Source organism: Monodelphis domestica, chromosome X (genome assembly GCF_027887165.1).
Source record: "Monodelphis domestica isolate mMonDom1 chromosome X, mMonDom1.pri, whole genome shotgun sequence".
In the NCBI taxonomy this organism is placed as follows: Eukaryota; Metazoa; Chordata; class Mammalia; order Didelphimorphia; family Didelphidae; genus Monodelphis; species Monodelphis domestica.
The window spans coordinates 34740105-34767499 of record NC_077235.1 but is presented as its reverse complement, the minus strand read 5'-3'; the positions used below and the strand labels follow the sequence as shown (position 1 = coordinate 34767499).

Below are 27395 nucleotides of genomic sequence, written 5' to 3'. Positions count from 1 at the left end.
TAATGAGATACAGCTTAGAACATATGGCATCTAAGGTCTCTCCCAGCAGAAATTCTATGACAAGTCTATCTTGACAAACCACCGGAAATTCTAAACAATATATTAACTTCTCCTCTTGTCTACTGTTTGTATGACCAACTTTTTGCCTCCTATGACTCCCAAGAACATTGAGATACTATGAGACAGCAGGGGAAGAAGTCAGGGAAGGGCCAGACCTTTATCCCTCCCCTGAACTAGAGGTTCACATTACCCAGATAAACTGGGAGTCAATACAACCAAGCATTCCAATGAAAAAAGAGGGCAATTGTAAAAGTTAAATTAGTCTCTAGTAATAAAAATATTATATTTTATGAGGTTTATTAAAGATTATTAGAAATCAAGGATACGAAATAATAAACCACGTGCCTAGGGCTAATTAGCCCATTCACAGCCTACTTACTACATGTTGCAATGTACAAGTAGAAGAAGAAAGAGTCTTGGGAGGCAGAGAGCCCATTAAATACTAAGTTGTGATCTCACCCATGTGGAGACTCAGGTGAGATAATAGGGAATTCTGGGAAGTACAAAGGACTTCTAGGGATTGAAGTCTAGGGTTCAAACCTCCATTTTTATACAATCAGGTCTCAACATCTGCTCTCCAGACCCCTGGACCTTATCATCTGACCTACTAATGGACCCTAAGGATCTCTGACATTTGTGCTATGACCTCCCACAGCACCCTTGATACTTCCAGGCCTTTCTATCTACCTGGCACCTGAATTCTTTTCTACATGATATATCCCCAATTAGAATAATAATTCCTTGGGAGCAGGAACCACTACTTGTTCTATTTGTATCTCCATCACTTAGCACAAGTCTTGACACAAAACAAAAGCTCAATACTTTTCCATTCATTCTTTGTCTTTAGATAAGTTCACTTTATCATCACAGGCACTGTTGGCTACAACTATCATTCTCCTCAATTTGTCCCCATTCTTTTGACATAAGGAAATTGACCAGTGGATATTTGTGCCAGGGAGAGCCATGAAAACACCCCAAAGGAAATGTATTGCATGACTATCACCAACAGCCTAGTATCATGTCACCAAGGTAAAAAGCTAAAATACTGTCAAAATAGTGAAACTTAAGAGCTGGGAAGACATTGAAACAGCATCCCCTAAACAGTACTACAAACTCACCAATGAATTCATGTCCCCGACTCTGACACAGTCTTCTTCTGACTTTAGCCAGAACCAAAGTGCTAGGGTGGGATTTGGAACAGATAGAGTTGAGGATTGGGGAGATAAATGCACTTTATAAAGAAGGCTACAGCCTGTAACAATGAAACAGATACTGTAACAGCATGTGAGTGTGAGAGTAAATGTACATATACACATATAAATTTATAGGAATATTTCTTTTCTGTGCATCCTTGATTCCACCTGAGCCAACTGCAAAAATGCTTCTCTCCTTGATATGAAAACACTGAGAGGTTAGGCAAGGCTCTACTGGATTTATTTGGGTTTTGTTTCACGAAATTATTGTTTGTTGTTCAGTTCCATCTCTTTGTAACCCTGTAGACCATACTACCCATGGGGTTTTCTTAGCAAAGAGATTATAGTGTTTTGTCATTTCCTTCTTCAGATGAGGCTCAAGTTAAGTGACTTTTCCAGGGTCACACAGCTAGTTAAGTGTTCAAAACCAGATTTGAATTCTGTTTTTTCTGACTCCAGGGCCTTAACCACTGAACCACCTAGATGCCCCCCATTTCTAAAATTACATTTGTTGTTATTCATTCACTTCAATCAAGTTCAACTCTTTGTAATTCCATTTGGAGTTTTCTTGACAAAGTTCCTGGAGTGGTTTGTCATTTCCTTTTCCAGTTAATTTTACAGATTGGGGCAGAGAACTAAGATGGCGGTGTGGTAGCAGGAACCTTCTGAATCTCCTTCCAACCAATCATTACAAAATGACTCAAAAAGACAGAAATCAAAATCAGATGAGTAAAGAGGCTCTCTGACTGGGGGAAGCCTTAAAGGTAAGCAATGTTTGGGGACTCCCATACGATAAGGGGGTGAAATTGCAGTTATCAAAGCTCAAGTTGATCACCCCTCCACCACACCACCTACTATGGCAGAATCGGAGCAAGGACTGGGGAAATATTTAAATTCTTTAGGGCTGGCTGAGGGCACCACAGATTTACCCCTGAGGGAGGTGCAAGGCCTTGGCATCAAGATGAGACCTGAAGATGAGGCGCACAGAGCATGGGCAGCAGAGCTTGGGAATAAGCAAGACTGGCCACAGCCAAGGCAGGAGGAGCTGGAAAAACAGCCTCAGGGCAAAACTCTTTAAAGGGATCTACACAAACAACATCACAGATCTACCTGTCCACATTCCAATTTCTGACTGGGAAGGGAAGATACAATTGTAAAGGGTGAAATTATGGTTGAGACTGAAAAAAATCTAAATTTAAGTGGTCATCAAAGGAAATCCCAAATAATAAAATACCTAAGTCAGCTGCCAAATATTATGGTGATTTAATTGATATAGTAGAGAAGATTTTAAGAAGAAAGAGGAATGAAGGGGCTAGTACCAGGCAGGAAGATAGGAGATCTAGAAAGTAAGGTTTTGAGTATGAAGGAGGAAAGAATCAGCTTGACCTCCAAAGAGGCTTAGCTAAGATGCCCGAACCTGAAATCGGCTCCAAGGCAAACTCACCACCCAACACTCCAAGATGTCAGAATGCTTAGCACGCATTAGAGTCGTTTCTCCAGGGAAAGAGAGAGAAGCAGCCCGCAACGTGCCTTATATGGACATTTTTACATCACTTTTCTGCATCTCATCCATACCAATGAGGACTTAGCTTGACGTAGGACAGCCCAGAGGTCTATCCCTTTATTGCTCATGTCTGTTGGAGGTCATGTCCTCAGATAATTAAATCTTGAGTTTGATGCATACCTTTCAAAATCTTGTTAAATTGAGTAGGGTGGAGAATGTGGGTTTTCCAAGACCTGATTCTGTTATTCCAAGTATCTCCATTGTTATTGATCAGGAAATAGCTAAATTAGATCATCTACAGAATGGTCTGATTAGGGTGGAATAGTTTTAAAATTCACACAACCAAGGCAAAACCCTGCAAGCAGAAGCTAAGAAAACAATCAACATGCAGGAACCCCAATCCACTAGAGGCAAAAACAATAAGCAGCAGCAAAAAAAAGATCTTGATCCCAGATAATTTCTATGGAGACAAAGGGAAAAATATAGAAGCAATAGCAGAGAGTGACAAAGAACCAAACACATCCAAAATCCCCCACCACCACCACCACCAAAAAAAGGGAAACTGGTCACGAGCTCTCATGGAACTCAAAAACGAGCTCAAGAACCAAGTAAGAAAGATCAAATAAAAATGGGAAAAAGAAATAAAAGTAATATGAAAAGAAAATGACAGCTTAAAAGACAAAATTGCCCATATGGAAAAAGAGACAGAGAAATCAAATGAAGTAATGAGCAAATTGGAGACCAGAATTGACCTGCCAGAAGCCATGAAACGCAGGATAGACAAAACCAAAAAAAAGAAAATCAAAAGATCATAGCTGAAAATCAGTCTTTAAAGACTAGAATTGAGCAAGTTGAAGATAATCTTACAAGACAGCAAGAATTAATAAAGAAAAATCTAAAGAATTAGAAAATAGAAGGAAACATGAAATATTTCATTGAAAAGATAACTGACCTGGAAAACAGATTCAGGAGAGATAATTTGAGAATTATTGCTCTACCTGAAAGCCTGAAACAAAATAAAAGCCTTGATATCATATTACAAGAAATTATCCAAGAAAACCGTCCTGATATTCTTGAACAAGAGGGCAAAATAGATATTGAATGAATCTATAAATCACCCCTTATATTAAATCCCCAAAAGACAAACACCCAGCCAAATTCAAGAGCTTTCAGGCCAAGGAGCAAGAGGCCAAAAAGAGACAATTCAGATATCAAGGAGTCTCAGACAAGATTACACACAGGATCTGGCAGCTGTCACACTAAAGGATCACAAGACTTGGAATATGATATTCAGGAAGGCAAGAGAATTGGGTCTACAACCATCACTTACGCATCAAAATTGACTATATATGATCAGAGGAAAGTATAGACATTTAACAAAATAGAAGATTTCCAAGTATTTCTAAAGAAAAGACTAGAACTAAATGGAAATTTTGATGTCCAAATACAAAATTCAAGAGAACCATAAAAAGGTAAACAAGAAAGAGGGGGAGGAAATGTAAGGGCTTCAGTATGATCAAATTGATTATATTCTTATTTGAAAAATGATATCTATAACTCTTAAAATTGTTTTCATTAACATAGTAGATAGAAGAATGATTCATAGGCAGAGTTTGTAGTATTAAGTTGTTAAGACTATCAAAGTCTTATGTGTAAAAACTTTTACACATAAGACTTTGATAGTCTATATTTTCATACAGAAATCTTTTTTATTTGGATTTTTCTGATGTCTTTTTAATTTCTCTTGACAATTGATTCATATACCTAATAACTCAGCCATGCATCCCTAAATGATCCCTGTGTTTTTCAATCACCCTCTTCAAGGGGGGAATGTAAAAATATTATTTTAAATTGCAAAGTTTAAATTCCTTTTGAGAAGAATTTTAGGTTAAGAAATAGGCTACCTCTCTGAAGCCAGAAACTGAACTGTTTGGAGAAAACACCATGAAGGTGCCTCCAGACCACAAGCTGCACGAGAAGATCAAGAATGAACTTTGCGTGTGGTTCATTGAACATTTATTTGTATGTATACTTCCATGCCAAAGGGGACTGCCCGCAACTGGTTTTTTGTCAATGCATCTAGCAATTATTGATCTATAACAGGTCCTTGAATCAGGGCCCAGTTAAAATGATATAAGCAAGTAAGCATTTACCCAGTCAGTAGCCAGGACTACAGAAAGTTTGCCACACTATGAAAGACAGAGAAGAGACTAGATTATAGGTTTGGGATACTTGTCTGTAAGTCTTTTCACAAAGAGTGTGGATACAAGGAAGGCCTATGTCTTAATGTATGTTGTGTCGCAACCTTGAGTCTTCACACTAGGTTCAAGGCCTTTGTATTGGCTTAGAAGTGCATCAATCCTTCCTGGATTGTTTTCTTTGGCCCTGTGCAATGGCTCTTTTGTATATCTTGTCCTGGAATCAGACAGACTCATTAAGCAAAGTCCCTTAATTTTTTTTAAACAATTAGTGGCATCATTTTTATAGCCTCAAGCTTTTGGGGCATGCATTGACATTATAGCAAATGTATGTTTTCATGATCCTATTCTATATTTTCTTAGCTGACAGAGTGTGTCAATAATTGTAAGCTATAATTTCATAACTCTTATTATATTTTTCTTGCATGTGCAAAATACTATTTTTAAATAAATAAAATATTTTTAAAAGCAATTTTAAGTATATGGATAAAAAATAAGAAATAAATAAAATAAATTTTGCAGATGAGGAAATGAGACAAAGGAGCTAAATGACTTGCCCATAGTCACTCAAAAAGGAAGTGTCTGAGGCCACATTTGAACCCAGGACATTCCATCTCCAGGCCTGCCTCTCTATCCACTCATCTAACCAATCCACATAAGCGTCACAACTATCACTATCACTATCTCTCTCTCTCTCTATCTAGATATAAATATAGACATAGACATAGATATAGATATAATAAGTTTTTTTTTTCTTTTCTTCTCAATAGGACAGAATGACAGAGAATTCTGGCCCTGATCCCATCCTAGCTGGAATAGGACCAGGAAGGGCAATCCTCTCTGAATGGATCTAGCCAGATAGTGGGCAACTTCTGGCTGCAGAAATCTGTCAGAGCATCTCAGGGCCAGATGTTGTATGATGTTTTTTACCTCCTCTGAGAAGTGGTGGTGTAGTTAGTAGAGGGTACCCCCTTGGCCATGCTCATCTTGTGATATCATTGGTCCTTTTTGAAAGGAAGAACCACACTAAAGGAATATAACCTAAGCTCAATGGTGTTTTGATCTGAATGGATAGTGATTGTGTCTGGCATTTTTAGGTTTCTTAGGGCCAGAGAAGGTGAGGGTTCTTGATTTGATTTATTTTTTCTCCCTTTATGCTAGTAGGCCTGACTAGCTAATGACACTCAGTTGAAGTAACCAAGTAAACATTCAAAACTGTCAGTTATTCTCAACTTGGTTTGACCCATCTACTGAGATGGTTTTCCCAGGGGGTGGAGGCCCATTCTACTGGGGGAAGTCTTCACACACTGGGGGTATACATCCCCCTAACTCAATCACAGGTCTGAGACCAGCAAGTTAACCACTTTAACAAGGGTTTATAGGGTGTTCAAGGAGGGACTAATACCTCTTACCTAAGCCTTTTCAGGGCAACTTCTCCACCTTTGGGGTCTACCTTTCCCCCAACTCTCTTATCTGTGGTTGCAAGAAGTAATTTCATGCACAACAGCCACACCATGGTAAAATCACCTGGGCAAATGAACTAAACCAGACTGAGGGCAAATGATTTTTTTAGTATTGTTATTTTTAAGCACCAACAACATGCATCCCTTTATCCATCATTCAGCCACTTTAAGAGCTGAAAGGGACTTTCAGGGTATTGAGGTAGAGTAGAAATAGCACTGAAGGAGGACTCAACCCCTCAGGAGAGGACCTATTCCATCTGCCTTTGAGAAAGCACTGAACCTCTCTGACTCTCAATTTTCACTTGAGCAAAATGGTAATGATAATACTTGAATTACTCTCCCCACAGGATGGCTGTAAAGAAAGCACCTTATAAAGAAAAAATGAGGGCATCATTATTAGGCAGTGTGATGCTATGGAAAGAGCACAAAATTTGGTATCAGAGAGTCTGTCTCTACTACTTACTAGCTATGTGACCTTAGGCAAGTTTCTTTCCCTCTCTGGGCCTCATCCTCCTTATCTGTAAAAATAGAGGGGACAAGGGAGAAAGGGGAGAGAAACCAGGTAATCTCCAAGGTCCCTTCCAATTCTAAATCTATGATCCTATTACTAAATAAGTCTAATCCCTTCATTTTAGGGAGGAGACTGAAGCCCAGAACCAGACATAAAAAGAGATTTAACCAAAATCACACAGCAGCAGAACCAGGACTAGAACCCAGGTCCCTAGGATCTTTCTTTGTACAAATTGTTTTTCCATTTTTCAGCCACCCAAAAATTCTGAAACAGAGCTAACTACCAACCATGGATATGGAGCCTTTCTTCTCTTCTGCTGTTTGCTTTCTTCTGTTCCAGACATTGCACACACAAAAAGTGGGTATCTGGGATGCAGCTGCCTGATCTTTACATGAAGGGCTAGGAAAATCCATCAAAAAACACTAAGAAAATAATCCTTTTTACTTTAATTACTAAGGTAAAGTTACCCTAAAATAGCTTCATGAACTCTATCCAAGGAAAGAATGGGGATCTGTCATCTCTTTTGTAGGTGAAAAAACATTGAAAATCTGATGCTCTCAAAAATAACATAGCTTTATCTATATAAGGAAAACTCAAGGCTCTCTCCATCCATCCTATCCCATTAGGAATCATTCACCTGCCCAAATTAGCAGTATCTGCACCCGAATTCCCTGATCATTCCCTTCTGTTGATTCTCCTCCAAGAACCTCTCACAGAAAGGGGAGGAAGAGGAATGAGTAAGCAATGAGCCTTAGAGGCAAAGACATTGGCTCTGTACAGCACCAGGCTAGAAGTTCTTACAGCTAGAGTCTACCAGCAAATATCTCCCTGAGCCTCAGCCTCTTCATTATCAATAAATCAATCTACCTCCAGGACTAACTGAGGCTCTAATGAAATGATGTCCATGAAAGAACTTAGAGAAAGCTACAAGCAATAGACTTTCACAAAGTATAATAATGATCAGAATGCTTTAACAACTGTGTAACAATAAATCATATGGAATGGAGAAGGCAGGGATAGAAGCCAGGGGGAAAACTCTCTGGGAGAAAAGGCTAGGAGATGGTAATGACACCATCTTACTTTCACAGGCTTTTGTGAGGATCAAATGAGGTAATGTATGCAAAGCTCTTTGTCAACCATAAAGCCCTCTATAAATGTCAGCTATGATAACAGAACTTTAAATCATCTGGGAATTCATCAGTGTGGGTACCACTGCAGACCACAAACTATACCACATCTTAATACATGGCTGGTTCTTCATGAGTTACTTTGGATTTTTGGTGTGTTTTTTAAACTATTCTCTGGTGGCTAACCTTCTTGTGATGATTATTTTTTAACTTAAATAGGCTGGACCTTAGATACACAATAAATACCATCATTGGAATAGAACCTGAAGCCTATCCAGCTCTACAAGGAGCTACCAGAACTTGGGTTCTGCTGGCATTTAATTCAAGAACTCTGGATAATGATGATAATAACATTAATAAAACAAGGGAAAACCCCATAGAAGTAAAAGAGAAGCAATAGGTGTTAATAGAATAGAAAAAACAGCATATAGAAGGAGATATCACTAGCTAGCTCCCTGGATTCCACTCCCAACTTTGTAAATTTAGGGACAAAAGGTCATCAAAATCCAAAATCCAAGGGTATTTTTAGATAAAGTCTTAAATCAGGTCCTGGAAACAGGTTTAAAATATATTTGGCATAGGACAGTGTCAGTGATGATAAACCTATGGCATAGGTGCCAAAGATGGCACACAGAGCTCTCTCTGTGGGCATACATGCCACCCACCCCCAGAGTTTGTTACTAAAAAGCCAGAGGAACTCAGGAGTGGAGCTGCTCCCTTCCCCTTTCCACCATGTCTGATGATGTTTTTTCACTTTACCCACCCATCTGCCCAACGTCCCAATAGGAGCACTTTCCCCCTCCCCTGTGTGGGGTAGAGTGGCCAGGGCACAGCACACAGTTTCCAAAAGGTTTGCCATCACTGGTACAGCCAGCATTGGTTGGATCCAGCTAGGAAGCACTCCTTATTTGTCCATAGGTTAGGTCAACTAGGAAGCATCCTTATTTGGCAAAATACATCTTTTGACCATCTTCATTACTTAAGAATCACTTGATGGAAAGGGAGAAGCAGAGATGCCTGGGCTAAGAGTGAGTGGTACCAGGTTCTGAACTAAAGGTCAGGCAACCTGACATATAATGAATCACAAGTTAGGGTGCCTGATATAGCAACATTGAAGGGTAGGGCTGGCACTAAGGCCTTGCAAAGGCAGTTATTTCCGTAATCCAAAACCTTAATACTTATACCAGAATATTCCCAAAAGCCTGCTAAATTCATGACTTATGCTAACTTTCTAAGAATTACAATTATGATTATCTCAGGACTACTGGTAACATTAAAATCTAATCTTCATATAAGCAGTTAGAGGTCTTTTTCTCTCATAAACACTTCCCGTGAGCAGTGGCCAGGGAAGCACTGAAGTGGCCACATTCGTTAGCATTCTTTAGTTAGGACAGTCTAGGGATCTCTCTTTCTCTCCCCCTCCCTAACTTTTACTAATAAAGATATACAGATTCCAGAGAATTTAATCATTACAAAAACCAACCTTCAAATCAGTTGTATGAACTAATTTCAAGTAAACAGAACCAAAAGAAAAACATACATAATGACCACAATAATGTAAAGTGAAATAACACTAAAAGAGCTCAGATTAGCACAATAATAAATCTTGACTCCAGAGGACTGATGATTAAACATATATCTCCTTCCTCTTAGTGAAAATATGGTGGCATGAGTACACAATGTGGAATATACTATTAGAAGGGTCAATGTTTCAGTTTGTGTTTCTTAACTGTGTGCCTTTCTTTAAAAGGAGAACAGGGGGTAGCTCAGTGGATTGAGAGCCAGGCCTAGAGCCAGGAGGTCCTGGGTTCAAATCTGGCCTCACACACTTCCCAGCTGTGTGACCCTGGGCAACTCACTTCACCCATTGCCTAGCCCTTACCATTCTTCTGCCTTGGAACAAATACACAGTATTGATTCTAAGGCGGAAGGTGAGGGTTTTTTTTTTTAATTAAAAATAAAAATAATAAGAGCACAATATTAAGAGTTTGGAGTAATTGAGAAATGACAGAATGGCAGTAACATCTTCTAAAAGCAATAAAAAAAATTTAAGGGAAGAATTTCAGATTAAATAAAGGTTGTTCCCTACTAGGAAATCCAGAAGAGGGAAAGAGAAAGGGGGGATGGGGGTGGGGTAAAAAACACCAGTTAAAATAAATCACTTCTATTTGGCTTTTTAATGCCTGGGGAGGAAGGAGGAAGAGGAACAGAACAGATTTTGTTTTGTAACCCCATTTAGCCTAGGCTAATTCTAAAATAAGTGTACATTCTCTGAGCACAATTCCAGCCTAAAAGCTGCAAGAGATGGAAAACACAGGTAAGCAACACAGAATACCACAATTTCTGAAAGATGAGGCTGTCAGTTCTCTGAAGGAAAAACGTATGATTTACAAGCAACATGGTAAACTGGAAAAGGAAGTAGAATCAGCAAAGAGATCAGGGATGAAGATAAAATACATACCCCATTTGTACAAAAATATTTCTAGCATCATGATGATGATGATTCTAACTAGGGTTTATATAGCGCTTACTACATGCCAGGCACTGTGCTAAGTGCTTTACCAACACTGGATCCTCATAACAACCCTGGGAGGTAGGTGCTATGATAAGGCCAGATTTTACAGCAGAAGAAACAGAAGCAGACAGAGTTTTAAGTGACTTGTCCAATGTCAAACAGCTAAGTAACTGTCTGAGTTCAAATTAGAAGGCAGGTCTTTCTGACTCCAGGACCAGCCTCTACTCTGGGCTACCAAGTGCCTTAAAAGTTGATTCAATAGGCAACCTGACCATGGGCTCTGGCATCAGTATTTCTAGAGAAGGAACTGCTTGCATGGTTCTGATCTGATTTAGCCAAAGTTACAAGTGAAGATTCTACTGAGTGAGAGAGAGACCCACTGGTAAGAGATAACAATGTAAAGAAAAATAATTCAATATAAATTTTTTTAAAGAAAAGGATTAAATTTAAAGTCTAGGCACGTGGGTGACTTGAGACCTCTTATTATCCCATGTGACCTTAAGACAAACTCACCACCCATTTCTAGGCTTTGCTTTCTTCATGTGTAAAACAAGAAATCCCACTTAAAAAAAGAATGAAAATTCTCTAGAAGAACAAAATGTCAAGGATCCCAAGAGAAATCCTGGGAAAATGGGAAAGAAGGGGGCTTAGCACTACCAGATCTCAAACTATACTACAAAACAACAATCATCAAAACAATTTAGTACTGGTCAAAAAAGACAGATTGCCCATAGGAAAAGATTGGGAATACATCATAAAGAAACAAACACAGGAAGACCCCAACCACTGAGGTAAGGACTCACTATTTGACAAAAATTGCTGGGAAAAACTAAAAAGCAATTTGATAGAAATTAGGTACAGTATAGACAAATATTTCATACTCCATACCAAAATAAACTCCACGTGGATATATGACTTGGACATAAATGTAACATCATAAACCAATTAGAGGGCCAAGAAGAACCCAGAAGTCAAAATACTTGAAGTATTTTTAACATATAAGTAAAAAATAAATAGGTTTTGCACAAACAAAACAGTGTGGTTAAAATTAAAAGGAGAACAATTAACTAGGAAAAATCTTTATAACAAGTTTCTCTGATAAAGGTCTCATTTCCAAATATATAAGGAACCAATTCAATTCTAAGAAGAAAAATCACTGCTTGATAGCCTCAGATATTTCCTAGCTGTGAGACCCTGGACAAGTCACTTCACCCTCATTGCCTACCTCTTACCACTTTCTCTGCCTTGGAACCAATACACAATACTAATTCCAAGATGGAAGGTAAGGGTTAAAAAAAAAAAAAGAATCACTGCTTGAGAATCAAAGGCTACAAAGAAGCCAGTTTGAATATAGAAATACAAGCTATCAACAACAATATGAACTGGTTGAGATTTGCTCCAAATAACTAATAATTAGAGAAATGTCCTACCTAACATTCATCTGATTGACAAAAATGGAAATGACAAATTTAGGGGGTTAGGGAAAACAAGAACATTAATAAACTGTTGTTTCTTTAATTTTTTTAAACCCTTACATTCTATCTTAGAATTAATACTGTATAGTGGTTCCAAGGCAGAAGAGCCGTAAGGGCTAGGCAATGGGGATTAAGTGACTTGCTCAGGGTCATACAGCTAGAAGGTATCTGAGGCCACATTTGAACCCAGGACCTCCCATCTCTAGGCGTGGCTCTCAATCCACTGGGCTACCCAGCTGCACCCCAAGAATATACAGTTGTTGGAGTTATGAATTAAGTCTAGCCATTCTGGAAAGCAATTTGAAACTATACTCAAATTGACTAGTAATATCACTAATAGGACTATACCCAGAAAGGATCAAAGAAAGAAGAAAAGCATCCATGTGTACAAATTAGAATAGCTTTTTTTACATAGTTAAAGAGATCTAGAACTAGGAGGCAGTCTTCCAACTGAGGAACGGCTGAACAAATTATAGTATATGAATGTAATCTGTAGGATTTAAATGAATGTCCAATACTCCAAGTATTATATTTTATAAAGTTTATTAATGATCACTTGAAGTAAAGGTATAAAAAGATAATTATCTAACAAAATATAAGGCCATGTGAGTAGATTCTCCTGCTATTCACCTCACACCACCTCCACCAAATGGGATCATAGGAAGAGAGTGAGATGCCAGGCTACACCAAATTTATATCCTCCCCACATCAGCCTATAATGTGAGAAGGAACATGGGATGCTGGGAATTGGAGTTCTAGGGTACAGAAATTAATTACACAAATGGAACACTGAGCTACAAGAAATCCTGAAATGAATGTTTTCAAAGAAACAGGAGAAGATCTGTAAGAACTGATACAGGGTAAAATGAATGCAACCAAGAGAACAATTCATGCAATAATATTATAAAGAAAAGCAACTTTAAAAGACTTGGGAATTCTTATCCATGTAATGGTCAACTATGATTCTAGAAGACAGATAAAGCGTCCTAAGCATCTCTTGATGGAGAGGTGATAAGGCTCAAAATAAATAACATACATTTTTAGGCCCTCTACGTCTGGTCATCTTCCCATTCCCAAATCTCTGCCCCTCCATACATGCATTCCCTACCTCTTGCCCCTCTATCTCCCTCTCCTTCTATCTTGCATCTCTTCTTTCTTTCTTTCAGTATATGTTTCTGGGTCATCCGTTCTCTCTGCCATCTGCTCTCTGTTGTTGCCTATCTATATTACTTTCCTTATCTATCCATCTGTTTGTGTTTGTTCTTTCCTATGCTCCCTATAAATCTGTGTTCTTCTCTCTCCCGACCTGTCTCTATTTCTCTATCTGAGAATCCATTTATCTATTGATCTACTAAGCTATCTGGCCAGATAGATATTCAGGCTATGAGGAGGGAGAAAGTGCTATTCATAGCAATACAATGATCCAAGACAATTCCAAAGGACTTACAATGAAAAAATGCAATCCACTTCCAGGAAAAGAACTGGTAGGAGACTAAATGCAGATCCAAGGCATGTTTTTTAAACTTTATTTTTCTTGAAATTTTTTTATCTGAGTTGTCTTTTGCAACATGACTAATATGGAAATGCTCTGCATCACCGTACAAGTATAATCTATACCAAATTGCTTGCCTTCTCAAGGAGATTAGAGAGAAGAGAGAGGAAGAAAATTTGGAACTCATAATTTTTTACTATAAATATTTTTTAAATTTACATGTAATTAAGGGGGAAAATGAATTGGTGGGCACTGAAACACAATGAGCACAAAAAAAATTATGAAAAACAGACTACATTTTAACAGACTGGAAAAGGCTTCTTATTGAAATAAGAATTATCTCTGGGTCAGCTATGTGTTCATAGTCAGACCACTGATTTGTCAGATCTAGAATCAAAATTTATCAACAAAAAGGCAGCTAGGTAGCAGAGTGGACAGAACACCAGGCCTGAAGTCTGGAGGACCTGGGTTAAAATCTGGGCTTAGACACTTTCTAGCTGTGTGACCCTAGACAAATCACTTAACCCCATTTGCCTAGCCCTTGCCCTCCTGTCTTAAAGAGTTGTTACTATGATAGAAAGAGTTTTTAGGGGACAAAAAAGAATTTATAATCAACAATAAGAAAAATATGTAGTAAAATTAAGAAGATTTAACCCTAAATTATTTAAACAAGTTATTAAGAATTAGAAACAGGAGGGGGCAGAGTCAAGATGGCACAGAGGCAGCAAAAGTTCAGACCTCTGAAAACCCTTCCTTACCAATTACAAACTAAATGCTCCTAGGGGACTGAAAATCAAACCTAACAACAAGAGAGGGCCAAGGAACCCTCCTGTTGGACTCAACTTAAAAGGTACACCCCCAAAAGCTGGAATTCAAGAACACTCTGGTTTAAGGGGAAGGACGAAGGAAGGTCCCGGGACCCCTCCCCCACCTAGAGAGCTAAGCCTCCAGTGGCAGCTAGAACCTCTACGCAGGCAAAGGTGCTGGTCTGGAGGGAGTACCTTGCAGGCAAAGCTGTACCAGGCTCAGAACATCCAACACAGGCAGTGGGGAAGCAGTTAGAGAAGAAACTCAGAGCACAGAGCAGGAGGAATAGTTGCAGCAGCAGAGACACTCCATATTGACCCTCCACCCAGGTTTTGGTCTCAGGGCACATCCAGCCCAACCCAGCTGGACTTAATCACATCAAAAGTCTTCAGAGGACAGAGAAGCTCAACCTCCAACAACCCTCCCCCACAGACTGCACTGATAGATTTACAGACAAACTCCAAGGGTGAAGGCAGAAAGAAAAGCCCAAAACCACAAAAAAAAATGAGAAGAGCAAGAGCTAAGGCAACAGCAGGGAGTAAAGAAGGGGTAAATATGACAAACAACAGAAAAAGAAATTACAATAGATAGCTTCTATCCAGGCAATGAACAAAGAGCAAACAGAATAGAAAAGGATGAGGGAACTCCAAGAAGAAAAAAAAAAACAGTGAATTGGATACAGGCCCTGGAAGAACTCAAAATACAATTCAAAACACAATTAAGAGAGGCTGAAGACAACTGGGAAAAGAACTTAAAAACTAAGATAAGTCATCTGGAAACAGAGGCACTTGAACTAAAATAAGAAAATAGTCTCTTGAAAGCCAAAACCAACCAGCTTGAAAATGAGGCAAAGGAGATGAAAGATGAGGCAAAGGAGATGACAGATGACCACCAAAGAAAATCAGACCAGAAGGAGAATGACCAAAAAGCCAGGGGTGAAATACACTCTTTAAGAACCAGAATACAACAACTAGAAACAAACGACTTTACAAGGCAGCAAGACACTGTAAAACAAAATCAAAAGAATGAAAAAATTGAGGAAAATATGAAGCACCTCATTCACAAAACAGAAGATTTAGAAAATTGTTCCAGGAGAAACAACTTAAGAATCATTGGTCTACCTACCAGAAGAACATGACAAAAGAAAAAGCCTGGACGTCATACTACAGGAAATTATCCAAGAAAACTAATCCCAATATTCTAGAATAAGAGGGGAAAAGTGAAGATTGAAAGAATCCACAGATCACCTCCTGTACTTAATCCCCAACTGACAACACCCAGGAATGTTATAGCCAAATTCAAGAACTATAAGACCAAGTAAAAAATATTACAAGCTGCTAAGAAGAAGTCATTCAGATACCATGGAACCACAGTGAGGATAACACAAGATCTGGCTGCATCTACCCTGAAGGACCGAAAGGCATGGAATATGATATTCCAGAAAGCAAGGGAACTAGGTCTACAACCAAGAATCAATTACCCAGCAAAGCTGACTATATTCTTACAGGGGAAAGTATGGTCATTTAACAAAATAGAATTCCAAGCATTTGTAAAGAAAAGACCAGACCTGAACAGAAAATCTGATGCCCAAGCACAGAACTCAAGAGAATCATCAAAAGGTAATTAAGAGGGGAAAAAAGAAAAACAAAAAAAAAATTTTAAAAAATAAACATTTTTAAGAGACCCAATCTGTTAAAATGATATGTATTCCTATAAAAAAAAATTAGAAACAAGAAATAGATAATAGAAATGACATCTATGATAAATCTCTTACAGAAGCTAAATCAATACATATTAATCATTACAATAAAAATCCAAAGAGCCTCCAAAATGTATCTTAGTCAGCAAACATTTGATTTACTCGCCAAATGGAGAGATGGCTACCCAAAGGCAATAACATATTAGAATGTAAACATCTGAAAAATCTTACAAAGATGGTAGATGATTATAAATAGTATTTTCTCATAGCACAAAGAGAAATAATATAGGGTAAAACCAGTATAAAGAAAGTTTTGGCAAGAACTCCAACTAAGCAAAGTCATAATCAATAGGGCATTCAAGGATAAAAATGGAAAGACTACAAAGAAAAGGAAAATAGAAAAGATATTTTAAAAAGTTAGTTCGAGAAGTTTATTATCACAGTCTCCTAGGTGGGGTTGGTTGCTGTCCTTCAAGCTGAAAGAGGATCAAAATGACATCCCTGGTGTCTTTTGATTCCCACACAAATTGGATTTGAGTGAGGTACAGTTGAACGATGTTGTCAGCCTCACTCTCTCTTCCACAGTTGTCCAAGTCCAATGCAAGACAAAAGTCAGGATGCAGTGAATGACCTTGGCTTCTTCAATGTCTGAGCAAACTCTTAAGTATTCCACAGTGCCTACTTTCATCACCTTCATGGCTGCTGGAATAAATTATTTCTATCCTCTCCTTCTACCTGGAGAAGTCTTCACATACGGGATAGACATCCCCCTCACTCAGCCATCAGTTTGGGATCTGTCAGTTCCCCTCAACCTGATTTAGCCCATCTGCTGAAATGGTTTACTGCAGTGTGGCCACTGTGAATGCTACAGTTTCTAAGGCTGGGTCAAAGGTAGACACCAAAAGAGGATGGGTGGCAAGCCCTCACACCAGAAGTACTAGTCTTCCCTGAACACTTTGTACACCAGTCCCTGGGGTACATACAGAGGAAATAAAAACAATACTAAAAAGAACAAAGATGGAAGAAACTGGATTGGATCAAGTACACAAAGAGGAGATCATGCAATTGTGAGAGCACTAAGGGACAAATATGCAAGTTATCTGAAGAAGACAAAGATAGTAACGGCTTGGGAAAAAATCTCAAACCTTATTAATACTCAAAAAGAATGAACAAGAAAGCATCCATAACTACCAACCTGTTTGCCTACCCTCCCATGTACACAAAATTTTTTAGGGTCCCCTTTACATAAATTGAAGGCATTCTCAATCAGGGTATTAAGAGAAAAAGTAGGGTTTTGCAAGTGGTATTCAATAGTAAACCATAATTGACTGAAAGATGCAGAGAATAAAAGATATTGTTGTGCTTATTGCAAAAAAGCATCCAACTCCATACAACAAAACATCCAGCTTAAAGACTCCTTTAACATAAGGTGTCTCCCCATCCACATATCAAGATCATTCAGGATGCTAGGGGAAAGTGTAACACCCCTGACCAATAATCCTCTGAAAGGAAACATCACTCAGGTCATAAAACAGGGAGATGTATGCTCACCAAAATTATTTGCCACTATGATGAAGAAGCTCCAGTGCAGAGTCCAGGTCAAGGAAGGATTCCCATTGGATGGTGAATTCCTCCAGATGCTCCTGTTTAGAGATGACATTGTATTGATCACACCAAGCCCAAAACCATGCAGATCTCTTCCAGGAGGCTCTGTAATAACTCAAAGAAGTTTGGCCTATCCACTCACACAGGAAAGACTCAATGAATAAAAAATCATCAGTTGCTCAGGTTTCAATATGCATCTATGATACACGTATAACCCAGGGGAATTGCTCATCAGCTCAGGAAGGGGAGAGGGAAGGGTGAGGGAAAAAACGTGAATCATGTAGCCATGGAAAAATATTCTAAATAAATTAATTAATCAACATGCATCTGTATGGGCATGCTATATAGTTTATTTAAATATACATGACAAACAGTATAAATGAGCTTGGCTCAGATTAGAAAAAGAAAGGAGGAATGGATTGCTTTCAGGAAATTGCACAGCACTTTTACCCAAGTTCCCCACAACAGCAAAGGTCCATCTTTTCAGTTTTGTCTCCAGGGAACTAAAGATGAACTTTCATATAAAGGAGAAGGTGAGTAAACAGCAACATATATCTAACAAGGAATTCTAAAGAAGAGCAAGAGTAAATGATGTCATCAAGGAACTGTATGACAAAAAAAGATAATGAGCTGATCACAATGAAAAGGTGAAGGATGACAGGTGGACAGCCAGAGTACTCTGATAGCCTCATGATTTGGGAAAAGAGGAAGATCTCGAGCACAGCGGGTAAGACTCCTGTGGCAAACTTTCAGGAGGGCATGGAGGAGTCACACGGAATGAGCAGGCATGGATAGCTAGAGGGAATTCCTAAACAGATTAGATCATAGATCCATTTGAGAAAGAGAAGGCTAGATTAGATAAGGGCTAAATTAGAAGTAAGCCGGCCAGTTTGGGAGTTATTATGATAATCAAGTACAACACAGAACAAGTACATTAATTTAAGAATAATCCCTTTTATTGCTACAGCCAAAGTATTTCCCCAACGACGATGAATCCTAGCTCTGCCCCCTACTGACTATTGTCTTCAGGTAAGTCACTTAGTCTCTCTGAGCCCCAACTTCCTCATTTGTTAAATGAGATGGTTGGACTTACTGCCTGACTCTTAATGACCCCATTTGAGGTTTTCTTGGTAAAAATCCTGAAGTAGTTTGCCATTTCCTTCTCCAGTTCATTTTACAGATGAGGCAAACAGATGAGACTTGCCCAGGGTCACAAAGCTGGTAAAAATCTGAGGCCAGATTTGAACTGAGAAAGAGGCTTCCTTACATCAGAGGTCTGACACTCTATCCACTACGACACCTGGATTCCCTAGAAGGGTGGATTAGATGACCACTAAGGTACCTTCCAGATCTATAGCTATGAGCCTGTGTAAGAGAAAGAGCAATGGAATTAATCAGAAAACCAACACAAACCACATCACCAGGCCCCAAATAATTTAAGTCTCTTAGTTTTAGTGTAAAATATAGGTATTACTACTCATACTACCTACATCATAGAGTTGCTGTGAGGAAAGCACTTTAAAAGCAGTCAAATAGCATATCAAAAATCAAAGTCTTAAGTTGCTATATAAATGCCAGCTGTGAGCTAGTGCAGTTTGATCTTCACAAGCATTTTGATGAAATAGCTAGTCAGCAAAATTACAACTCTGAAACCCAAATTCTGTCTCTTACACTATTCCACCATGCCAAGAGTGATGATGACAATGAGTCCTTACTGGGACTTGGTATTACTTGCATCCTAGTCAATGTTACATGAGAATTATTCTTTTCATAGAGATGGAGCCTATAATTTAGAAAGGTAATTCAAACTAAAGCTACAGAGAGATGCCAAAGACTCAGGCTGGTTCATCTCTTTAGAATGTACATTTCCTGAAGATGGAATTGTGTCTTTGGAATAACATAACAGGTGACCCAAACAAATTAATGCATGTACCAACCAACCCCACAATGCAAAATGAACCTACTACTCGCCAGCTCACATTTCTGTAGAAGTTTAAGACCTACAAAGCACTTTACTCCCAATAATCAAGTAAAGTAGGTGAGACAAAGAAAGGACAAATGTGGACATTAAGGCTCAGAGAGGTTGCTACTTGGCCTGTTCACAGAGCTAGGATGGTTTTAGCTAAAACTCCAAGTCAGATCACCTGACTCCAAGGTCAGCACACTTTCCACTACACAATGCTACCTCAAGGCACAGAAATTGTTGCTCAGGCTAAAGACACTGATCTCCTAACCCATCAGTCAACTCCCAAACAGGGACTTTGGGGCACCAAAGGGACAACCAGAAGAAAAACATGAGGCAGCCTAGGACAAGTCCATTCCCACTGTTAGTAACACAATAATCACAATTTTCAACATACATTTTCCAAAATTATGAGATCCAAATTGTCTCCCTCCCTTCTCTCTTCCCTTCCCTCCGCGCCCCCCCTCCCCCAGAGATAGTAAGCAATCTGATCTGGATTATAGATGTATTATCATGCAAAACCATTCCATATTGGTCATTGCTATAAGAGAATATTCATATAAAACCAAAACCCCAAAATAAAACTGTAAATAAGCTAAAGTGAAAAACAGTAAGCTTTGATCTGTGTCTGACTCCAACAGTTCTTGCTCTGGAAGTGGAGAGCATTCTTTGTCCCAAGTCCTTCAGAACTCTCCCAGCTCATTGTATAGTTGAAAGTTACCAAGTCTTTGAGAGTTGATCATCATACAATATTACTATTTCTGTGTACAATGTTCTCCCGTATATACGCTTTGAACAATCTTTATTATAGAATCATAAATTAAGAGCAGGAAGGGATCTTAGAAGATCTCGATCCAACCTCTTCATTGTGCAGATGAAGAAATGAGGTCCAGAGATGTGGGAGGACTTGCTCAATCAGATTTCTCAGTCCACAGAAGCAAAAGGTGAAAGCAAAGGAGGCAAGTCAAGCATAAAAAGATGACAAATTCAGAGCACAGCCATTTAGGAAGATAGCTATATATACCTCCACAGCCCCCCAAGGTATTATATTCTAACTACTTACTGACTGAAGTTCCTACCAATAGCTCTGATGTACAAGAAAAAAGGTTAGATTCAACTCCAGAGAACTAAAATGTGTGTGTGCGCGAACACACCAGTATATGTATCCATAACAATGCCATTTGTGGTAGCAGAGAACTGGGGTAAAGGGGAATACATGTCGGTACAAATTCTTTGGGAAATGGCTGAACAAATTGTGCTCTATGTAGAAAAAATAAGGACTATAAGGCATTTGTAGAGAATGCCCAGACGTCTACATCTAGCCTCTCTCTCCTGAGCTCCAGTCCCACATCTCTAACTTCCTGCTGGATAGCTCTACCTAAATGTCCCATAAGAATTTCAGACTCAACATGTCCAAACAGATCAAATTATCTTTCCCTCTAAACCTAGCCCCCCACCCCCAATTCTCTAACTCTGTTGAGGACAGGATACTCTTTATTCATTCAAGAAACATTAAGTACCTTGTGCTTAGGGAGACAGATAAAAAAACCACTTAATCCCTACCCTAAAGGAGCTACACTCTACTGGGAAAAAATAACATGGGCACATATGAGAAAACATGAAATATATTCAAAGAAAATATTAAGTGAATGGGGGGAGCACTCTATTCTCACCAACCCCCACCAATATCACAATCCAATTCTCTTGATTCTACCTTAGCATGTGTCGAATCCAACTGCTTTTCTACACTCACAGAACCAACAACCCCAATTCAAGTGGTTCATCACCCCTCAGTTAGCTATTTACATAATTTAACTGATTTATATAATTTATATCATTTAACTGATCCCTCTGAATCCAATCTTTTCCCTTTTCAAAGGCTGCCAAATTGATATTCCTAAAGCATGAGTCTAAACAGGTTATTTTTTCTGCTCAAAACATTCTAATGGCTCCCTCCTACCAGCAACTAGGAGAAAACGGAAACTCCCTTCTTGAACATTTTAAGCCCTTCACAATTTGGCTCCAGGCTGATAAAATTATTCTCCCCAAGAACTCTATGCTTCTGTCTAATTAGGTCCTGTACATGTGATTCAATCCCCTGCTTCATAGCTTTGCACAGACTGTGGCCAATGCTAGAAATGGAACTCCTTCCTTCCCTTCACCTTTTGGAACCCGCCAGCTCCCTTCAAAGAGGAACTCAAGCACCATTTCCTACAGAGGCTTCCCTGATTCTTTTGGTTGTTAGTGTTACTACCCCACCCCTAATTAAATTTGCATGTATTTTGTATGTGTACATGTATTCACACACACACACCCCAAATAGAATGTAAGTTCTTTGAGATCAGGAACTTCTTTGTCTTTGAAAACTCACAAGCCCAGAGATGCAGCATGGCATAGTAGGCTGAGAAACAAGCAAATCACCACTCAGTGTCTCCAGAAAACTCCTACACTTTTAGTTTCATGAACGTACCCATCTGCATTGGTAGGGAAAGTCCCCCACCAAGACCTCTCCATGAAATTATAGGTCCAAAAGAAAAATTCCCCAAGACCTAACACAATGCCTGGCTCACAGCTGATGCTTACTCAAAGTAAACTAGGAGAAACATGGCAAGATTTGTCTGAACCACTGATATAAAGTACAATTAGAACCAAAACAATGACAAACATTATGATTCTAGTAAGGCAAATGAAAAGAACATGAAAAAAGTCTTACTCTGAATAATCCTACTAGCTAATTTTGGTCCTAAAAGACAGATAACAGAGCACATGTGCCTCCTTTCAGCAACGAGGCAAGCTGGAGACAGGGAAAGACTGTCATATACATTTTCTGTGCCATTATTTTTTCTATCAATTTTTTAAAACCATTTTAAGCGACATCCAGTATCCTCTGTTGTGCAAGGACCAAGGCATTTAGCTCAAAGAGACACAACACTGGAAGATCAGTGACAAGAGGATCAATTATTTTTTTTACCCCAAAAGGCAGTGGTATAGGGTGGCCATGGTGCCCTTTCCCCCCACCAAAAATACTCTCCATGCTAAAGATGACTTACAAATCATAAGACTTCCAGTCACTATATTAATATATCAAATTTGTGAATTGTTCAGTTCCCTGGTTTGCAAAGCCAAGAGTATGAAATCCAAGACAAAAGTGACAAGAGCTTAGACTACCAAAGAATCCTCTTCCAAAAACATTAAGTACCTAGACTTGAGAAGCACCTGCCACACATTAGGGAGAAACACAAAGGTATATAGCCCTTCTGTAGAATACATTAGAGCAGAGGAGACATCACACATAAAATAGCTACAATACAAAGTGATATAAAAAGAAAGCACAAACAAAATGCTGCAGCCCAACTAAGGCAGGAAAAGGCATATCTGACTAGAGTTATCACGGAAGACACGGAGAAGGTGGAATGTGAGCAGATTCTCGAAGGACAGGTAAGAGGAAAAAGGGAAGGTAAAACATTCCAGGCATGGAGAATAGACCAAGGCAGTGTTGTCAAACTCAAATAGAAAAGGAGACCATTAGACTGGACATAAAGATCCCTATGGGCTGTATATTGACTTAGAAGACCACATATTAGCATTATCTATGATCTATCATAGCTTTATTTTGTTAAATATTTCCCAATTACATTTTCATCTGGTTGGAAAGTCTGACACCTCTGAACTAAGGCATAGAGACAAAAAAGCCCATATGTAAAGGAGAGCAGCATTGTAAGTAAAAATGCTGATCCATGACCAACCATGCCTCCAGAAGACTAATGATGAAGCATATCACCCACTTACTGACAGAGAAGTACAGAGCCACACAGAGACATGGGCACTATATAGATTCATTTTGTTTAACTATGCTTAAATCTTGCAAAGTTTTTTTCCTCTGTAAGTTTTTAATCGAGGGGGTAGGGAGGGAGATGGAGTGCTAACTATACTGAGTAGAGGTTTCAAGGCAGAAAAGCAGTAAAGGACCAGACAATTGGGGTTGTGACTTGCCCAGAGTCACGCAGCTAGGAAGTGTCTAAGGCCACATTTGAATCCAGGACCTCCCATCTCTGAGCCTGAATCCCCTTCCACTGAGTCACCTAGCTGCTCCTAAGCAAGGCAGTTTTGAAAGCAATATTTAGAATTGATCATATACTTTTTAAAAATTATGTACTTTTTTAAAAAGCAAGCAGGGAAATGAAGATCCAGTTTTATATAAAGGACCAAAACATGAAAGGGTTATAATCTGCATTAATGAAATCCCATAACTTTTAAAGTATTGAAACATACATACTCTATTTAAGAAAGCAAAGGAGTGTGTCATACATTTTAGAAATGTCTACCCCAAGGAGTTAAAATTTTAGATCTTAAAAAAGATTGTAAATCCTCAGCTTTCCAGATAGCTCCTTCATAAGAAAACACTTCATTCCTGCAAAATATGCAATAAAGGATGCAATCCATACTATAGCTTCCAGAATCCTGCCTAGAACCTGTCCCTGGGTTTGCTTAGGGTTTTGGAAATCTGTCCTCAGAGAATTTCCAGAACTACTATAACACAGTGAACTGATCATAACTATCCATAATTATAGACCAAAAAAGAATGGTTTTTCCTCCCCTTTGAAGTCTTAAACCCTAAAGCCTAGTTTCCATGCACTGAGAGGATTTCAAATCCTTCACAGATACTCTCTTTGTGACTGATTGACTTCGGTGATCACTTGAAAACTGAGTTCTATTGGAATTCCTCTGAAAATTAGACCAAGACATGAAATTCCTCAAAGGCAAAATAACACAGACTTCTGGATAATTTTCATGGTAGGCTGAGGTCTTTGCCAAGTTAAGCCAATTTACAATGCTAGATCCATAGAGCTAGACAAAATATTCAAGATCATTTGACCCAACAAATATTTATTAAGCTTTTATGTACATTTTATATATAAATCTTTTATGTACCTAAAACCACTCTGATAGACTTTATATCATGGCCTACAATCAGGAAAACTGTGATTCCCACAGTGGGTAAAAAGGCAAGAAAAGGCAAGAAATGGGGGGCAGGGGGCAGTGAGGGGGTACGGTGGATAGAATAACAGGCCTGAAGTTGATCTTTGGGGAGGTTCTGAACCTGGGTTCAAAAATGGTCTCAGAGAATAACAGAGATACCAAATATGGATATCTACATATGCAAAAAGTGAGAAATGTCTCATTTACATAAGAAAAAAAGTTTAATGTATTTTCTCAGGGCAAAAGAAATTTAAATATAGTGTTAAAAGACAGGAAAAAATTAAAGTTAACTAAAAAAGAATAGGAAAAAACAACAATAACCAAAAAATCCTAAATATGGTCTCAGACATTTCTTAGCCATGAGACCCTGGGCAAGTCCAGTAACTTCTTTTGCCTGGTCCTTGCCCCTCTGTCCTAAGAGTTGTTACTAAGAAAATAAGGGTTTAAGAAAAAAGAGCAAGAAATGATAAGTATTTTTCTGCAGAGGCAGAAAGGGAATCTATATGGAGTCAGGGAACCTAGATCTGAATCCTTTACTATGCCACTTACTACTTACCAATGTGACCTTGGAAAAATCACTTCTCTTAGTTTCTTCATCATTAAAATGATGAGATTGAACCAAATGACCTCTAAGGTCATTTCCATCTCTAAACCCATGAACCTCTTCTTCTGGCAACTAGCCTAAGAGAACCATATGGAAAGTTCCCGGTTCTCTACCTCCCAAACTGAACGGTTGTGGATGTCAGTTTAGGATTTGTTAATCACAAGTCATCAGCCTCTTCTTCTATAGAATGTGTGTATCTAAAATGTGGACGGTTGATTGGGCAGAAAAAAGCTGGGGTTCCCCTATGTTCATCCAGTCTCCAATATCTTTCATGCCAGTGTCTCCCCTCTCAACGCAACGGCTGCAATCGCACCTATGTAGCACGAAAGAGAACCGACAAGGCTTTAGCTCCAGGACAAGAGCACAGTTTAGTCACCAGGGCATCGGCTGTACAGTACCAGATTCTGCTGAGACAAGTGCCCCCAATTACTAATTAGCAACACCATTTGCCTTCATAGAGAGCACGGCCCGTTCAGGTCCTTCCTCTTCAGCTGAGAAAGACCATGATGCTCAAAGCAAGGCTTCCAAGCTCCCCGCCCCTTCCAGTGCATTCAGGCCTGCTAGCAGGGCAGCGTGGTAGAGCCCGAAAAACTTTTAGGAGACGGACAAAAGTCCTGGGTATCCCACTCAGGGCAAACTTTCAGGGGTCAGGCTAAGGCGGCTCCTTGTCCCCACCCTCCCTGCAATCTCCCAGGTGCGAATTCACGCACAGCTCCGGCCGCCAACCTCCTCGGCTGGAGCTATCTAATTCATTCCTTCCCTCCCTCCGGGCTAACCTAGTCTGGCTTGGGTCTGGTCGGTCGCCTACCAGCCCTCGATCAGAGCCTCGGCTTGGGCTTAGTAGGAATGTCCGCAGCTGGAAAGGGAAGCTCTCCCAAGAGGTCCCAGCTGCCCCGAACCTTCCCCTCCCCCCCCCACCCAGCACCTTCCCGGCTCCCACCTGCGAAGCCGACGTAGCACAGGCAGGGCGGCTGGGGGAGGGGGAGCCTCACTCTCTCTCTCTCCCATTCTCTTCCCCCTCTCCTCCCATCCCCCGATCCGGCCGCAAGGCAGCCTTACCTCCGTGTAGCAGAAGCGCCGAGGTAAGAACCAAGGCTAACCAGCATGCGGAGCCTCCCGAGAGCATGGCGGGAGAGCAAGTGGCGAGGGGTGGTCGGAGGAGGGGGCAGGAGGCGCGCTAGGACTCAGGAGAGCGAGGAGAGTCCACTCCCAAAGAGGAGGGGGAGGCGCGGGCGGCGGCGGCGGCGGCGGCGGCAGCAGCCGGGGGTGACGAGATTCCCGGCCGAAACAGCCGTCGCACAAGAACGCGCACGCACCAGCCTAAATGCACGCGCGGGGCGCGGCCGGAGCCCGTGGAGGGGCGGGGCAGGCCTCGAGAGTGGGTGGCACGAGGCGGAGCGGGCCAGGAGAGGGAGGGACGCGGACTCCCAAGAATGAGGAGAGCAATGCTGGGCTGGCGCCGCAGCGCGGCAGCGAGTGGGCAGGAACTGGAGCCCGGGCCGAGGCTGCCGTGATTGGAAAAGAAGGCGGTGGGCGGCGCCCGACCCAACTGTATGACTTTGCTGCAGCCGCAGAGAGTCTAAGGTGGGGCCGGGGTAGGGGGTGGTGGGAGGAGGAGGAGGAGGAGGAAGAGGAAGAAAAAAAAGAGTAAGGGAATGTGGTACAGTCTTTGTCTCTCTCGGTCTGGGGGCGCCGTCCTCCCATCCACATCCCAGCCCCCTGGGGCCCTAGAGTGGGCTGGACTAGGGGAAAAGGGCATCCCAGGAACAGGGGGTCCTGATGGCTACAGCCTTGTTGTAACACCCTCTGCCTCCCCAAGCGTCGGCCCGTTGCACTTTGGGACAGCTCTAAATTACTAGAAAGTTTTAAGTGGGCCTCTGCACCTTTCACCCTGGTGAATCCTGAGTTGTCACCTGTTACAGCTCCTTTATTTTACAGATAAGAAAGCTGAGGGCCAGAGAGGCTTCTTCCCAACTACCTACAAATAGTCCAGGTCTCTCCTCTGGACCCTTTCTAGGTCATCCCACCTTTGGCCACAGACTCCTGCTAGTTAGTCCCTCCTTTCTCATCTTCAATGACACCACATTCTCCTGGTCTTACTCCCACTTCTAATTGCTCCTTTTAGTTCAGATGGTTGGCTCCCTCATCTTCTTGCCAACTAATCATTGCATAGATGATCCTTAGGGCTCAGTCCTTGCT

The 27395-nt window shown here is 40.2% G+C and overlaps 1 protein-coding gene across 15 annotated transcripts in view; it reads right to left on the bottom strand.

The window, feature by feature from the left end:
• Window positions 1–26680, bottom strand: part of CD99L2 (CD99 molecule like 2) — a 150920-nt gene extending 124240 nt beyond the window's left edge. For 2 of the 15 annotated variants that reach the window (XM_056809819.1, XM_007507280.3), the window contains exons 1-2: window positions 26256–26516; window positions 17596–17687 (exon numbers count right to left, since the gene is read on the bottom strand). In XM_056809819.1, coding sequence (XP_056665797.1) covers window positions 17596–17687; window positions 26256–26302 — 139 coding nt within the window. In that variant the 5' untranslated portion in view covers window positions 26303–26516. Of the gene's footprint in view, window positions 1–17595; window positions 17688–26255 lie in introns of all 15 variants that reach the window. The other 13 variants (XM_056809820.1, XM_007507286.3, XR_008914778.1 and 10 more) reach the window with 11 other exon arrangements.
• Window positions 26681–27395: the final 715 nt, after the last annotated feature.